General features: G+C 34.4%; 2 protein-coding genes across 2 annotated transcripts; one reads left to right on the top strand and one right to left on the bottom strand.

Annotated features, from left to right (window-relative positions):
* Window positions 1–409: 409 nt before the first annotated feature.
* LOC114711916 (flavonoid 3'-monooxygenase-like) lies at window positions 410–2,200 on the top strand. Its single transcript, XM_028896347.1, has 2 exons — window positions 410–1,261; window positions 1,562–2,200. The coding sequence occupies exons 1-2, from the start codon at window positions 707–709 to the stop codon at window positions 2,198–2,200; spliced, it is 1,194 nt and encodes a 397-aa protein (XP_028752180.1). The 5' UTR covers window positions 410–706.
* Window positions 2,201–9,495: 7,295 nt separating this feature from the next.
* On the bottom strand, window positions 9,496–11,570 carry LOC114711914 (putative receptor-like protein kinase At1g72540). Its single transcript, XM_028896345.1, has 5 exons — window positions 11,100–11,570; window positions 10,752–10,887; window positions 10,512–10,648; window positions 10,278–10,401; window positions 9,496–10,182 (listed from the first exon to the last, which is right to left on the bottom strand). Exons 1-5 carry the CDS (start codon window positions 11,472–11,474, stop codon window positions 9,608–9,610), a joined length of 1,347 nt encoding a protein of 448 aa, XP_028752178.1. The 5' UTR covers window positions 11,475–11,570; the 3' UTR covers window positions 9,496–9,607.
* Window positions 11,571–18,361: the final 6,791 nt, after the last annotated feature.

Here is an 18,361-nt window from a genome sequence, read left to right as displayed (position 1 = left end):
TAACAGCATGAGATTGCAAAAAAGGATCACAGGATTAATACCTCTCAATTACAATCACATATGCTACAATCAGAATGACCGTTCGTGTTTAAATTTTTTTCTGTCGATATAATGCTTTTCTCCGTCTCTCAACCTTGCAGACCTCACATCACAAATGAAGTCGGTTCACTCCAGACCGGCGAACGAGGCTCAAATGAAGGGTTAATTAGATTGCGTTTTTTATTTTATTAGCGGCACATTCAAAAGGCATGCTAAAATCAGTCACTTTTCTGGTCTTATCTTTTAATAATTTTTCTCTCGATATATTGCCTTCCCCGGTTTCTCAACCTCGCAGACTTCCATCACAAGCTCCACTCACTCACAGATACAAATGAAGTTGCCTTCTTGGCCAGTAATCTTTATCCCCTTCCTCTTCTTCCTCCTCCTCTTCCATCGTCTCCTCTCCCGCCGATATAACCTGCCACCGGGACCAAAACCGTGGCCTATCATCGGAAACCTTAATCTCATAGGCCCTCTTCCTCACCACTCCTTTTATGAACTCTCCCAAAAATACTGACCCATCCTGCATCTCAAATTAGGCTTAAAACATGTCGTCGTCGTATCATCAGCCGACGTTGCCAAAGCCTTCCTCCAAACCCACGGCCAGACCTTCTCATCCCGACCCAGAACTAACGCCGGAAAGTACATAGTCTACAATTACTCCGATATGCTCTGGGCCCCCTACGGTCCACACTGGCGCCAAGCCCGCAAGATATGCTTCACACAGCTATTATCTCAGAGGAGCATAGAATCCAGCGAGTATATCAGAAAGGAAGAGATGAAATGTATGCTGAATGAACTTTTCATTTCTTCGAGCAAACCCGTACTGCTGAGAGATTATCTTTATGCTTTAAACCTAAATATTATTAGTCGCATGGTGTTGGGGAAGAAGTACGTGCGGAAGGATAAGAGTGGGTTTATCAGCTGGGAAGAGTTCAGAAGACTGGTGGATGAGTTTTTCTTGCTGAATACGTTTGCGAATATTGGGGATCTGATCCCTTGGCTCAATTTCTTGGACTTGCAGGGTTATACAAAGAGAATGAAGGATTTTAGTGTGAAGTTTGATAGGTTTCTGGAGCATGTGCTGGATGAACACGAAGAGAGAAGAAAAGGAGTTGAGAATTATGTACCCAAAGATATGGTGGATGTGCTTTTGCAGCTTGCTGAAGACCCCACTCTTGAGGTTAAACTTCAAAGGCACATAGTCAAAGCATTAACTCTGGTACGTCAGTGTGCCTTCATCACTTTAGTAACTTTATTGCCGAATTCAAAGCCTAATTAGAACTGAATTCAAAGCGCTATCCTTCAGTTCAAAAAGCTGCAGCATGTTTTATGAATAAGCCACTTCTAGTATTTTACGGTAAGGGGGGCTTGTAGATTTAAGGTTAAAACTCATCAATAGGGACATATAGACAAGCAGTAATTAAGCAATATGCAGTGAACTATTGATCAGAAGGACAAATTAAATCTAACCGTACTCGCAATAAGTTTATTAACAAGCTTTAATTTGTCTACTACTCAGGACCTTGTGATAGCTGCGATAGATACCTCCAATGTAGTTGTAGAATGGGCAATGTCAGAGCTCTTGAAAAACCCAGAAATCCTGAGGAAGGCCACAGAAGAATTAGACAGAGTGATCGGGCGAGACAGATGGGTAGAAGAGAAGGACATAGTGAACTTGCCTTATTGTGAAGCCATTTGCAAAGAAACTATGAGATTGCACCCTGCAGCAGCTGTGTTGCCTCCGACGACGTCAGCCGTAGACGGCGACTCTAAAGTTGTAGGGTATGACATCCCAAAAGGGACCCAAGTGATCGTCAATGTGTGGGCTATCGGCAGAGACCCTGCAATATGGGACAACCCTAATGAGTTATACCCAGAGAGGTTCATAGGTAAGGATATTGATGTGACAGGACACAACTTTGAGTTATTGCCATTTGGTGCTGGAAGAAGAATCTGCCCTGGTTATCCTCTTGCTCTTAAGGTCGTGCATTTAAGCTTAGCCAACTTGGCGCATGGCTTCTCATGGAGCCTGCCGGATCATATGAAGAAGGAGGACGTAAACATGGATGAAATTCCAAGGCTTACTAGCGTCAGAAAACAACCACTTGAGGCTGTTATTAGGCCTAGACTTTCATCTCATGATCTTTACTTTCAGTGATTATGCATAAGAAAGGAAAATAAACGCTTAATAATGACGCATAATAATATAGCAATGAAAATTAAGAACCCTATCAGCTAGGGTTATTAATGTAAGTCGCAAGGTTTAGGCACTATTTTCCTCACATATAGTCACTTAATGCAGGATGATATTTCCATTTTAATTACACACACGCATGCTGTATTTGGGGTGGGTGCAGGTGGCAGGGACTACTACTATCGCAAATGGAAAAATTTTTAGTGTGGTGGTCTGTGCGATCTGGAGCATTGTCATTTAGCCTCTTGTTATTGTGTAATAAATGTAAAAGCATATGGTACAAATGATATAAAAATTATTACTTGATAGTACGTTTTACTATTTCCTGTGAATTAGTGATCCACTGGTTTGGTATGCAACCTAAGTAGGGTTGGATTAGTAATAACGAGAATTTCCAACTGATCCACTCGATGAACCTAATCATTTGCCCTTATTCAATTTTATGTTGGAAATTATTATTTTTTTGATAGTACTGTACAATAGATAAGAAAAGAAGCTAAGTCACAGGAAGAGAATGAAACTGACTTAAAAGTATCCTACAATCTTCAACTAGACCCCTTAGCTCTTCACTGACTTATCGTTCTATTAGCTGACGCGCTTCTAAAATTCTCATCCGCATGTGTATGAAGAGGAAAGGATAACGGTTGAATTCTTTTTAAACAACTTATGAAAATAAATCAATAACTGGATTAAATTGAATGTCACTTGAAAATCTTCAGCCTAGAACTTGAGAAATTTATTTAAGAGTATTGCCAAACCATCACTACCCACTTAAACCACTATCTAATTTAACTCAATTGCCGATAGCTAATCTGAGGAAAAAGAAATTGGGATGTTGCAATGGAGAGAGCAGTGAAGAGAGAAGGAAAAGATAAAATATCTTCGGCTGTTTATTGGTGGTTTGATTAGAAAATTAAACTTGATAGGATCATGCCAAAAAGTATATCATATTTTTTGACTAAATGAACCCAAAGTTGTTGTCTTATCTAAAACGCATGAAATTATTAGTTAACTTGTAGTATTTGGTATCCAAAATTCGTACAACAGATAAGGGAACAAAATCTTGAGAATCTCATGAGTATCTTATCACCTACAAAAGTCCAGGAGAAAAAGCATGGCTTCCCACTCTGCATGAGGTCATCATGCTGGTAAGGCATGGTCTCAATTATCATCACGTTGAAGAATATCTTGAGTTGTAATTTAAAATACCTTTTGTGCTTTCATCTTTTTAAAGAAAAAATGATGATAAATATCGGACTGACCTACTCACTCCCACAAAGTTCCCAACCCTCGCACACAAGCTTCAAAAACATAAAAGCAATTACTCATACGTTAAATACCATAAGCAAATAATTAGAACCTTTTCCTTTATATTGACTCACAAATGGAAGAAGTATTATTTTAATTGATGGTTAATTATAAAAGCTTTAGAAGGCAAGCTTTACTATATGAAGCGAAAAAAGTCATGCATGTTTGATATGCTTGCTTTTTTTTTTTAAAATACAGGTATTCTCGTATCAGAGATAATTTTATTCAAGGCACTATCAAAAGCCGCACAATTTTTCTAATGAGAATTCAAACTTTAATTTATAGAAAACTAATTTCTTCTGGATTGTTTGAATTGTTTCAGATGCTTTTTGATAACAGCGGAACGGGCAGTGCCTGAAAAAGCCAGAAATCTGGAAAATGAGGCTACGCCCACACTGCAAAGGATCCCAAGTGGCGGGGAATCTACGGGCTATACAGGGACCCAACACTTAGGACAAGCCCCGCAAGCTTGGGCCAAGTTAAGGTTCCTGTACCACCCACGGTTTAAATGGTCAGGGCCTGCCCATGTGACCCAAGTTTGTTCAACCAAAAACGCAATCTGATCGCCTGGCCTGGTTTCAGAGCTTTCAAATTTCGTTTTGCAATTAGGAGACACCCTTGCATGATACAAGCATTTGACATTTTCATCTTTTTTTTTTTTTTTTGGGTTTTGTCCACAGCTCTAACTCTGCAAGTTATGCAGCGCTGCACATGGCTTCATTTGAGAATAGTCTCATGGGTGTTCATGCAATTATAGGACACAAGACAGAGTAACAAATTGTTGGAAGATAAAGTGTCAACTTTGTTTGTTTTTTGGATGAATGACTTTAATTAGAATTATGATAACGCCGACTTCAAATGATAGTGTCATTTAGGTCATATTACTTTCGGTTCTTAATATAAAAGCTAATTTGACATTTAATTTTGTCCTAAATATAATACCTCAATCCACTTTGTTTCCCATATTTATTTATTTTTTAAAAAATAATCATTGTAGTAATCGAACATGTTAAATATTTTATCAAATAATAATTTTAACTAATACACATGATTAGCAAAAGTATTCTAAGAAAGACAATACATATTTGTTATAAATAACTAACTTAACTAATTTTTTTAACATATTCAAATTAGTCAACAGTTCTTATATTAAGTACCGGAGTTAGTATATAATTCCAAGGTTTAGTCTAGGATGAGTGTCCTTGTAACTTCTTCAACCCCACTTCCAGACTTTGCATAAATAAAAATATATATATTCATTTTAATGCTAACTAACCAGAATATATATATTCATTTTAATGCTAACTAACCAGAATATATATATTCATTTTAATGCTAACTAACCAGAATACTTAATGACTAACCATGCATGTATGCAATATTCTAATTTGTTTCCCACTTTGAAATATTATAACTTGTATGGTTTTTTCAACGATAAGAATGATTTCGCGGTGAATATAATTATAACGTCTTTATTTTTATGTCTGTGTTGGGGGAAAACATGACTACCTTACGTTCATTGAAAAGGAGTGACTCATTTTCACTGACAAATTGCAGCAACGCACGTATCTCTTGTCCAATACCGATGATGCAAAACTAGACCCATTCATAAATTATAAAATAAATACGTGCGATTTTTCTAAAATATTTTATCATTTAAGTAAATTAGTTCTGAAGAAAATAATAAATATGAGCAATAAAGCATATTAAACTTGTATATTTAAGAATAAATTTAATTCTCTAACTAGGTCCAGTATTAGAAAAAAGAGGGAACACATTAATTTATTTATAGCCGGTCTAATTAATTATGGTTAGACCATGATTGTGTCAGTAAATTATAAATTAATGCCTCTAATGAGTGATCCTATTTTTTTGAAAAAATGTCTAGCGACTGGATTTACGAGGATGACAACACAATGGGCTCTTTGCTAGTCCACAATGGTAGGCGCATTGCTATCATTATTGAGCGTACCATTAATGCCTACAAAATTGAAAAAGAATTAGAAGAAGAATCAAATAATAATAATAATAATTTTATCTTATTTCAAAATACAGTACTAAATAATAGAAAGAACTTAATCACATGGAATGCTTGTTACACATATTGATCGTGGAATATTCAGATCCAGTTGTCTTACTCAAACAAGGTTGCCAATTATGAGTGGGATCACACCTAACTTCTATCAAAACTGGACATTTAAAAAATATCAATACTTATATAGATTAGGTAATATGTCCAGTAATTCTTAAAGTTAAGCATGATTATTATGTTTTGTATTTTAGCGTCACAGTCTCTAAATTCTGCGTTCCAAATATAATAATATGACAAAAACAGATTTGGTGTTCTTTGATTTTTTTTTCTAATAAAAATTTAGGTGGGTTGGATATTAGAGGTTTACCGACCAAGACAAGGCATGCATCCAGATTTATTTATAAAGATATTTACATATTGCTCATCAAAAAGATCTTCATATCAGTAGCAAGATTTGAATTCACGATCTTGTAAGTTATGAGTTAACTCCTTATTAACTGAAATTTTTATTGGCTTCTTTAAATATTATTACGAGGTAACATGTTAATATGTATACCACACTTTAATTTAGCTTCAAAACTAAGGGATGAAATAAGCTTGTGCAATGCAAAAAGCAAATAGATTCCATGCAGATATTTTATTTTTGTTGTGTGATCGATATTTAATCAAAGCATTGAAAAGGATCCTCGATGGATCGCTAGTGCTGAAGTCTTAATTAGACAATTATTATGTATTGCTCAATTTCCTCGTCATTCATATGGACCATCCTTCCTTGAGCCTTTTCTACTTGTCTGTATCTAAATGGATTATATGTCCTTTGTTTATCATCACATTTAATTAAAATTATTACTTATTATATCTTTATTAACAGTAATATTTTTGTTATTTTTATTTCTAAATGATGGGAAGGACCAAAATTAAGAAAATAAATATCATATGAATCATAAAGCTCAATTTAAAATTTAAACCCTTGTTACAGACTGATGCCATATTCGTCAAGACGATTTTGTTTCAAGGAACGCAAATTGTATCTCTAAAATGAAAAATCACTTATAAAAAAAATTCATGGATATGTTTTTTTGGTTAATAAAAAATTTAAATATTATTAATATCAAGAAAATTCTCATATTAATGACAAAATTCCAGCACATGCTCTTATAAAGGTGATTGTTATGTGAGAGTCAATTCTTACCTACTACACATTAATAGTCATTAGCTAATAAAACAAGACTGTAATTCACAAAAGTAGAAGCAAATGACGTGATTATAATTGACCAAAACAATTAGATTACAAAAAATACAAAGATTAAAATCTATTGACATACCCGATTTAGTAGTGCTTATATAATAATTTCTTGATTCAATGATCACCGGCATATTCCAACGAATATTCATTTATTATTGCTGAATTAATAGGATTTTTTTTTTGTTATTGTGGTGAAATAATGAATATGAATTAGTGGGAGTAAAGGAAAATATATACACTTGAATTAGATTATCAGACGCACTCACATCGAGAGGGACTGGACATTTGCGCAGTAAACCAAGTCATCATGGATTGCTGATGATGATAAACACAGTAAAGAAACACCAAAAAGAGTCAGAAAAAATGGGAAAGGATTTGATTAATTAAGTAATTAATCAATTCACTGCTCAAGTAGATTGGTTCGGTGACATCTCACCAAGTTAATTAAAACAGCTGTCCAAGATTCTTACTTAGTGATATTAGCATCGCCACAAGTGATTTTCATTAACCCCACATTGTTTTATTCGTTGGCTTTGGTTGGGTTTGGTGAATAATGAAAACAACATGTGCGTGTGAGAGAGGGAGTCCCTTAGCCATCACTCTGCCAAAATTAAGCACTTCTTTAGCCTCTAAAAACATAAATTATCAAAAACTAAAATTTCTGGGGGGAAAAAAAGAAGAAGAGTTCATGGCTTTCATTTCCCAGTTTTCCCCTTCGTTTTCTTTTTTATTGTTTCTTTTGCATGTTAGTTCTGAGGGTACGTGGGGTTCAGGAAAATGTTAACAGTTGGAAGGGGGATAATAGAATAAAAATCGAAGGTCAGATTTGTTTGGTATGATGGAAGTTCCCTCCAACCTTCATATTTTTATTTCTATCATACCAAACACCACTTAAAAATATACTCCTCCGGTCCTAATTATAAGACCCAATTGACTTATTTGAGGAGATTAAGGAAGTAAGTTAAGTTGGTTATTTATAATAAATAAGTGTTGTCATTCCTAAAATATCCTTACTAATTAAGTATATTGGCTAAAACTATCATTATTAGAAGGATTATCTTGGAAAAAAATGCATAAATATAAAAGACAAAATGGATTGGGTCTTATAATTAGGACCAAATAAAAAGTCAAATTGGGTCTTATAATAAGGACCGGAGGAGTACTTCTTTCTTTATTTTTCTTTATTTTTCCTCCAAGCATATTAAACGTTATTTTTTCTTAATATAATGCTCATTTCATTTCATTAAAAATCTTTCCAATATACCAAAACGTTTCAAACATAACTTATATGCCAAGCAAGCTTCTAGCAGCCTTAACTTGAATAACCCATCTTGTGATGTGAATAATGATGATTAAACTAAAATGAAACAATTAATGTGAACCTCTCAGTCTTTTCTTCTTCTTTTTTGTCAAAGAGACAACAATGTGAATCCCAATAAGAAAAAATTAAATTGACGTATTTTTTTCCTTAGTTTAATCCACACGCGCAAATGGAAGGTAACTAATATAATTCCAAGAAATCAAATGCAAAGTCATGTGACAGTTAAAAACTGTAAAGAAGAAGAAATCGAGTGCTGCAATTTTGAATCTTCTTCTCTCCATTATTGTCCTCCGCACGAAGTGTTCTTTATTTGATAATTCACGGCAAAAGTCAACGGCGTAGGTCAATGGCTGATTTGGCCCGTTTCTGTCTTGTTCAGTATATTTAGCTCATTAACCATTTTTTTCCAACACAACTTTGTGTGACTTTCTAACTAAATGTTCTTCTTAATTTGTGGCCCTTGTTTCATTTCTTCATCTCTAAGCCATGGTGGGAACGGCCGCTAACGTCCCTGTAATATGGCGACATCACATCCACTCTGAAAAAATATAGACTCCCCGACATGAGATTAAAATCTAAATTTTTAATTAATTAAAATATCCATGCATGATTGTATTGGGAAAGAAAAACATGAATGAGTAATACTCCCTTCATTATAAAGAATTAATTTTTAACTAAATCATACAGACTAATATGAGTAGTTAATGTCTTTAAAACATTCTAATCATTTTAAATATATTTTTTATTGGATACAGTCGGTTGTTCTTTTAAGGGATGAACCAAAAAAATGGGATCTAGGAATAGTTTCAGGATAAATGCATCGATTACTTTCAGTACTCTGTAAAATGGCTTATAATAATAAGCAAAGTAAATAGTTTTTATACGAACCCAAAAAAAATGTAACTCCATTAATTATTAGGTGACTTGACAAATTGTTATTCAGTTAAATTAAACCCAATACACACTTGCCCTCAAAGTTGAGGTTGTGTATGACATTAAGTCAGTTGTTCACATCGTTCTAGTGTGAAAAAAAAAACAATAATCCTGCCCAATTAAATCATGTATATGAAACAAAATTAACCATGACCGACATGTGTTAATTAATATAGGCTGCATTGATCCTGCTAGTAAATATTAAAAGTTTAACGTTGTTTTATAAACATAATATTTACATTTTCAATGTGCCTTGACAAATAATTAATTTTAGCCAAGATGAATGTTGTTAAATAAGAGATGAAAAAACTTTAACCTTGAATTATAAGTCAGTAACAATGAAAAAAATATAGCACATGTTTATAGTAACCATTTTTACATAAGTTATTACCAATTCATAGAAATCAAACAAACAAACGTTTAATGTACACTATTATCGCTTTCTTTTTATCTACCTTGCTATTCTATTCTATTCTATGCCTAATTGCCTATCTATTTCTTATGCAACAAAAAAAAAAAGCAGATTAAATATCAATTTATCACACTAATTTGATTGTACAAGCTAGAACCAAGAGATTTATACAATGTCGTATCAGTGTAAACGGCACGAGACCTGAGGGGTCTAATCCGTCGTTTACGTCTTCGATTTTTCCTATTCCTCGGCCGGCCCTTCTCCTTCGTCTCCACCTTCTGCTCTCTGTTCTCGGTCTTGCCTCCTTTTTCAATTTTACTTTGTATCCAACCTTCCAGTTCACCCTCGTTAGGAACGACGTATACAAAGTGGCCTTGTGGAATGTCGGTGAGGTTCATGATAGACTCTAATGACTTGACCACTGCGCGCATTGATGGTCGAGTCTTGGCCTGATGACTCAGACATCGGTGAACCAAAGCAGCCACCTTTCTGGCTCCTTCACTGGAGTATTGACCCTCCAGTCTTGGATCCATTATCCTTTCTAGTTTCTGGTTATCTTTCAGAAGAGGCCTTGCCCATACTACTAAATCCTGCTCTCTCGGAGGTCGATTCTTATCCACAGATCTCTTTCCTGTAAGTAGCTCTAAAAGAACCACCCCATAGCTGTACACATCGCTCATTGTTGTTAAATGTCCTGGGTGAGACAAAAATTTGAATCCTTCAGTTAATGCCTTCTTAGTTTTTAGCAAATGCAAGAAGGGTTTGGCTTAAGAAAGGAACAATTATAACCTGTCATAATATACTCAGGAGCAGCATAGCCGTGGGTACCCATAACTCGAGTTGTGATGTGGCTTTGATCCTCGTCTGGACCGTCTATTGCTAGCCCAAAATCAGAGAGTTTAGCATTGTAATCCTGATCATTCGAATGGATATCTCAGTTTGAGTTGTGATAGGTAGAATACATTACTGATGACTTGAATGGTACATAGTGGTCATATTGAGTGAGACTCTGAAAGAACTTACGGCATCTAATAGTATGTTTGAGGCTTTAACATCTCTGTATATGACTGGTTTCTCTTCTTCGTGAAGAAAAGCAAGACCTTTTGCTGCCCCAATCGCTATTTTGATTCTTGTTAACCATGGCAAGGCTGCTAAATAGCCTGCATTTGTCAAGGATGAAGAAACACTGTTTTCATCTCACTCTTCAGAAGACTATTCTCTGCTTCATCAATTTCAAAACGAGAGAATTATGAATTTAATTACCTTTGAAAAGCTTGTCCTCTAAATTGCCCCTTTCCATGTATTCGTATACCAGTAGCCTGTTTTTGTCTTCACAGCAATACCCGATTAAGTTCACCAGATTGGGATGCTTCAACTGCCCCAGAAATATTACTTCCGCCTATTCATTTCATTTCATGACTTGGTTAGAAAAACACGTCTTTAATTAGACAGTAATGATAATAGTATAACATATTGCAGAAAGCTCGCCCTGTTAAGAAAACAGAGCGAGTGCTCTGATTATGAGATTCACTTGGAGATTTTAACTTAATATTTTTCATACATTGTAATTACCCATTCTATCTAAAGGTTAAAAATAATGTAGCTGCTTACCAACCACTCCCTATGGCCTTGTTTCCCATCTAAGTCTAAAGCCTTAACTGCCACAACTTGAGGTTTTAACCCAGGCCTAAGCTTGTCATCAATGAAGCCTTTATACACCTTGCCGAACCCACCTTCTCCAAGAACACTGCTGCTGCTGAAGTTGTTGGTGATCTCTTGGAGCTCCTTGTAGGTGAAAATATGAAGATTTGGTCCAAGAACAGAGTTGGACAAATCACTCACGATAGAGATTGAAGAAACATTGCTCAAATCAGAGAGGGACAGTCTCCTGGAGAGTGGCTTTTTGGAGACAAGAGTTGGATCAGAGGTTGGGTTATTAATATTCTTGGCCTTGAAACAGCCAAGTAGGAAGGTTTTGCAGGGCATGCTATTCTAACAGATGAATTACCTATGTATGTGAATGTTAAGCTTATTTGATAGCTTTATCAAACAAAAGAGCCTTGCCTTTTATATAGAGAAGCCTAAAACGTGATGCCATTACTTCCTTCTTTTCCTTCCTAGTGGCCAATGGTATAAAGCATAAAACTTGGCCCAGCATTATACAAGTCAATCTGTTAATGTAGTGGTTTAAAGTTTAAACGGCGTTAATATGCTTTTGACTAGAGAGAGAGAGAGAGAGGTGTTAATTACCAGTGTTTGGTAGCTGTATGATTATATCAAAGGGAAGGAGAAGAGGATAAATGAGAAAGCTGGCAGGTCATGGCAAGCATTTTCAAGGTGGGATGGAAATTTTCTGGAGATGGGCAATATCAACAATATTATTGCAGGAGAGCACAAAAAGCAAAAAATACGTTGTTGACGAGATAAGTTTCATTTTATTGGATGGGAAAAGGGCATTGGCTCGGCCGTATGATATTGACTTTGATTACTGAAACCCCAAATTCTCTTGGATGTTCACACTTTGCAAGTGTTACGTAAGCCAGCCTTTTCTAGTTGTCTTCATACACATGATCTCATTATTCTGCACACCTCTTTCTTTGTTATTTCAGCTCCCTCTGGGAACCTGGAGGTCTCCTTTTCATTTTTGAAATATTTTATGGTCATAAATTTATTGGATACACCGAGACAGAGCAATCAAAGAAAAATAATAGATAAATAGATATAAAAATAGATTGTGACATTCTTCTATACTTTCACGTTTGTTTGACTTTAAAAGATCTCATATGCTTTTTTAAATGGGAAAATTTCAATTAAGGACCACAGAAGAAAATTTATATCAATCAACCCCCAAAATATGATGAAATATCACTGCAAGACCGAAGGACCAAATTGAAATTAAAATTTAGAGTAAGATTACACTTGAGCACGGGTCCGGAACAGTGACGTCCATTAATATTTATTTTTTAATAAAATAAAAAGGAGGGGTATTATTGTAGTTTTACTCTAAATTTTAATTTCAATTTGGTCATTTGATCCTACAGTAATATTTCAGAATGTTTTGGGGGTTGACTGATATAAATTCTCTTCTACGGTCTTTAACTGAAATTTTCCCTTTTTAAATTCTGTGCAGCTGGTTTCTTTGCAATTTCATCATGAGGAAGCTTTGGGGAAAATTTTGAAAAGATAAATGAAAAAAGGATATGCATGGGAGGTTGGGAAACTTCCTCCAAGGTTGGCTGGGGTGGAATGTCCAGTTGCTTATGTTACTTAGCTATTCCCTTTCTTAAGTCATTGTTGTGTGGTCACAATACGAGTAAGGGTATTTCTCCCTCATCTTCTGGTTAACCTTTGAATATGATTAAGAAAGGTAAAATAATAGTTATCGAGACATGATTTTCTGGATTTTGGAAATTTCATTAAACTCAAGGGTTTGGATTTTTAAAAATTCATAAAAATAATTTTCAAATAAGTGAAAGAGAAAGAGAATAATGAATAAAAAGAAAATAGCCCCTTTTTTATGGTAGTACGAGAATCGATTGGACTGGTCGGTTTGACTAGCAGAATCGAAAAGGATATCATATCCGGTCTGACCATACAAGAAAATCCGGAAGGCAGAGAACTTACGAAGATCTAGTGGGTAAACCAATCAAGCTAGTTTTCTTAACTTTAATATTTTAATTCAATAAATATAACTTTTTTTCTTAATATTCCATATCCTCCCTTTTTACGTTTTATCAGCAGTAGGAATCCATAACTCATTATTGAGATTAAGGGGGTGTTTGGCAAAACCAAAATCTAGGTTTCAGAATCATTTTTCCGCAAAACGAAATAACCTCCTCCATATATTTACTTCGTAATCCGTAAAAACACTTCTAAAACCATGGTTTGGTTTCTATCCAAACACCCCCTAAAACAATAAAAAAAAAATGATGCTAAATATAAATTATATTTCACATGACTTGTCAAAGACGATTTTATCTAGAGTTCTCGACATGATTTTCTGGTTATATTATATATATATTATATATAATATAAATGAGTTTTGATTTGAATCTCTTCAGTTTGAATTGAGTCTATATCTTCTTTTAATATTTGAAGATATTAGCATTAAGTGATCTTCATCTTAGCTCAAGTAAATGAACTGCTAAAGTCACAGTAATAAATAAATAAGTGAAGTAATAGTTTTAATCAAGTAAATGTTCTCTCTTTTCAAATTCATTATCTTCCCAAATTGTTACAGAATGAAATGATCGATTTCATCTAATTAATTTGCACTAGGAAAACAATTATAAACGAAATCACACCCACTGTCATCTGTCAATGTAAGTTATTAATCACAGTTTAATCTATATTTTTAGCTTCTTTGGCATGCTCTTATAATCACATTTAAAAAAAAAATCTTTTGTGCTTTATGATAAAACTCCTCTCTCCTATTCACACTTAACAGCGCAAAAACTCTCTAATATCACAAGGATAACGGTAATTTAATAAAAATTAATATATTGTTGGTACTTAGTCAGATTTTTTTTAAAAATCTAATCAGGAGTTCGATCCTTGCATGTCAATATGTATAGAAAAGGTCTCGTATCAACATTAAAACTATTTCAGAAAATCTACGGTGCGAGAAGATTAGTTAATAATAACAGCAGTAAATGTTCTGCGCTCAGCAAAAAATTATATATATTGTTTTGAGAATTTTTTTTACCGGAATATTGTTGTGGGAGTTATATATATAATCCATATATCAATGATGTGAGGTAATATTCAAATCTGATCGTAGCTACCATGTAATATTACTTGATAGTTATCAAAGAAATACTGATAAGTTGAAGAAGCGGTCTTTGAAACTCTTTTACATTGACCCGTGCTAATAGTTAATTAAAATAATACATGATATTTCAAAAAAAAAAAAAAGGGAATTAAAAAAAGGCTAAAATTGATGTGAAAAGGGGGCCTGTGTGGAAAGGTCGGCTGGAGAGAAGGCATTCTAGAAGTTCTTGTCTGACGGGTCACTTGCGGTCTTCTCAGAATCTTGGATTGGACCTTTCTCCTCTTCCTAATAACCTCACAATAACTGGCCAACCATGAAATTGCGAATTCTCTCTATTTTTTTATTTATTCTGAAATAATTAAGGGAAAATTATAAATAAAAACCCCTAAATATGTAAAATTCTGATTTGAGACCTAAATATGAAAAATAGCAAATAAGGACCTTGTTCCACTTTTGCAAATATGAGATGTGGGTGAAATGTCTAAAATACCTCTTAGCCAAATGACAAGTTCACTTTAGCGAATGACAATTTCAGCGGATCAAATCATAAATTGACTGAGGATATGTCAAATGACGAGTTGACTATGAGAAATGATAAGTTTACTTTAATAAATGATAACTTCAATAGACCAAATCACAATTTAATTGAGGGGGCATTTCAGACATTTCACCCACATTTCATATTTACAAAAGTGGGATCAGGTCCTTATCTGCTATTTTCCAAATTCAGAATCTCAAATCACAATTTTACATATTCAGGGGTTTTTATTTGCAATTTTCCCAATAATTAAACAAATAATTTATATAATTTCTAATTTGTCAGTACTCGGTAGTGTCTTTCACTATCATCCTAATTTCATCAGTTTCTTTTTAATTTATCCGTGAAGATACTAATTTCACCTGTTATAATTTTAACCAAGTGATTAATGACATGATTTTCTTTAATGGTTCATTGCCAGCCTTTTTTTTTTTTTTTTGGATAACATCATTACTAACGTTTTTAGGAAAGTGAAAAAGGAGAAATAAAACTCATAGTTAAGGAATGAAGTTTGGATAAGACTCCGGACGTGTTTACTTAACTCAAAATGTCTTTGAGAAACATTTTTTCTGCAAATCAAGATAAATTGTTTTATATATTTATTTTATATACTGTAAAAATATTTTTAAAATCATGATCTTGTATCTATCCAAATAACTGAGAGCCAAGTTGGGTTAATAAAGTCAGCATTTAAGATGATGCTTTTTAATTTCGAGAACTGACTTTAACGAAGCAACTATTATTAACTCCCCCCGCCCCCCAACTCCCAAGTACATATCCGCACATTTAAGAAATTTCTTGCCTTATCTGAACAATTCAATTTAATACCCACGTACGCACACACCCCATGCACCCCGACTAATATTTTTAATTTTAATTATAAGAACTAGTTGATTAATTTAAAAAAATTAAAAAAATAAGTTAAATTAGTTATTTGTAATAAATAAGTAATATTTTTTTTAAATTATTATTGTTAATCAAATGTATTGGTTAGAGCTATCATTGTTAGAATGATTATTTGGAAAAAATACAAATATGAAAGAAAAAGTGAATTGAGGTCTTATATTTAGGATCAAAGTAAAAATCAAATGAGATCTTATATAGAACCGAAGGTAGTATGTCCTAACACGTGACTTTTCTCAATGATCATCGGCTTCCATCTTTTTCCTTTTTTACTTTTAAATGCATTTCAAGGTGAAATACTAGGTTTAATGAATCTTTTTTTTTACTCCACTGGTTCATTTGAAACTATACCCTGTAAGAAGCGTTAGATACAAATTCAGTGAAAATCTCAATTTCTCCATCAGGAAATATACCACTAACTTCTTCAGACAAATGGATCCCCACAAGATACTATTTTCGGTCTTAATTATAAGAGTTAGCTAATTAATTTGAGGAGGTTAAGGAAATAAGTTGAGTTAATTATTTATAATAAATAGCTATTGTCTTTCCTAAAATATATTTGCTAATCAAGTGTATTGGCTAGAACTACTATTGTTAGAAGGACTACTTAAAAAAATGTATAAATATGAGAGACAAAGTGAATTAAGATTTTACATTTATAATCAAAATAAAAATCAAATAAGATCTTATGTTAAAAAGCGGAGATAGTACAAAATAAGACGAAGGGGGTGCGGTAGTTAAGAGGTGAGTAGATTTCATGTCAGATCCTAGGAATAGAGATTTGATCAAATAAGGGACTACTATTTTTATCCTCATAAGAACCCTTAAAAGAGGAAGGACGTCCTATCCCACTGCATAACTCGGCGGTGAAGGATGAGGGGAGGACGCTGGAGCTAGATTTCAAGAGAACTTCGTTTTAAACTGGGCCCAGACATTACAAGGTGGGCCGAATGAGAGGGGGCAGTCTAGTTTGAAAGCCCGCAATTCTTAGTCTTAGGTCGAGATTTAAGCCCACGACTTTTGGGTCCATATAGACTATCAGATGGTAATAATAAATATGGGTTAATATAAATTTTGATCCCTCAAGTTTATCCTTATTTTAGTTTTGGTCTCTTAAATTTCGAACCATAGGTTTTGGTCCATCAAATTTCTTTTTATTTAAAATATTGGTTCCTATAATCTAATAAAAACTTAGACCATTTTGCCTTTTCAGGGATCAAAATCTATAATTTGAAATTTGAGGGACCAAAACTAAAATGAGGACAAATTTAAGGGACCAAAAATTATATTAACCCTGATAACATGATTGTAAATGTTGGGCCTTCTTCAGGCCAAAAACAAATGTTGGGCCTTTGGGCACGAGTTTAATCCTAAAACCTTCCGTTTTTTAAAATGGGGGGAAAATCATTTCTCTGCTTTTCATTATTGAATCCTTTTGCCCACATTTGACGACTGAGAAATTCAGTTATTTTCAGTTAGCATTAATAATTACATTCATTAGGTGGAGGAAGGGGTTGACTATTAAATTAGAATCAATAATAGGAGTATAATGATAAACCAAGAGCCAAGAGGCGTGCTTTCTTATCCGACTGAAGAATGACTACGTGTTGTGTGTGTGCTGAGTCATCATTCGACTGGCTTTTTCTTTATCGTTGACCTTTATCTCCCCCCCTGAACATAAATCCCCCCTTCCAAATATTCCAAACCTGGCAACACCGGACCAATATAATCATTGAACCAAACCCATATAATTTGAGTTTACCTTGGCATGCTTGCTTCCAAAACATCACGCGACACATAAAATATGTGTGTTGTGAACGTTAGATTAATTACGGAAAAGTTGCATACATGGCACGGTTATAATGTGAGCTAATTATAAGAATAGGGAAGCAATGGTAGGCAGTCAAAAGCAAGAGAAAAAAGATACTTGCAAATTGTGCACCGAATTAATTGCTGCTATTAGAGGTAAAAAGGGAACAGGATTGACAAACGAGGGACGCACACATATAGGGGTACAAAGTTCATATAAATATGGGAGAGGTGAGAATTACACATAATATGAGTACAATAATAAAAAGGGAAAAGAAATAAATAAATAACAGGGGAGGGAGAGAGGAGAGAAATTGCGTGAGGAAGTGAAGTGATTGAGCAAAGAAAGGGTTGAACTTGAATGGTTTGAATGAATGAATGAACGAAGGGCGTTGCGTGAAGGGGAAGCCCTCAAACACTCTCTCCATGGGCTTCCCGCTGGCTTGCACGTTTCCTCCACTTTCCTCCTCAAGCAAGCAACGCCCATCCCAAAAAAAGACAAGCAAACAAACAAACAAAATATATTTTGCCTCCTGATTATTGTTATTTTATTAAATGCAATTCTCATTCCGCCTTTTGACTGCTTCGCCTGTGTTCTACCTCTTCACCCACTCATTTGGAACTGTGTGCTCCTCTTTTCCAAATTACACACCGGCCCAATCAACAACCCCAAACACAGTTATTCCAAATATTTGACTCAGTCCAAATGAACCACTTCATTTAGACCTTCTCTCCGTGTGCGAGTGTGGGAGTGAGCGTTTGTAACGTTAGTTATGTGAGGAGTAAGTAGATGATGGTTACAGTTGAAATGTACCCCCGCTCCGCCAAGGGCGGGTTCGTCGTGGTAAGGTT

Source organism: Neltuma alba, unplaced genomic scaffold (genome assembly GCF_004799145.2).
Source record: "Neltuma alba isolate B1F8T4 unplaced genomic scaffold, ASM479914v2 tig00011322_pilon, whole genome shotgun sequence".
Classification (NCBI taxonomy): Eukaryota; Viridiplantae; Streptophyta; class Magnoliopsida; order Fabales; family Fabaceae; genus Neltuma; species Neltuma alba.
This window is presented reverse-complemented; position numbering and strand designations above follow the sequence as displayed.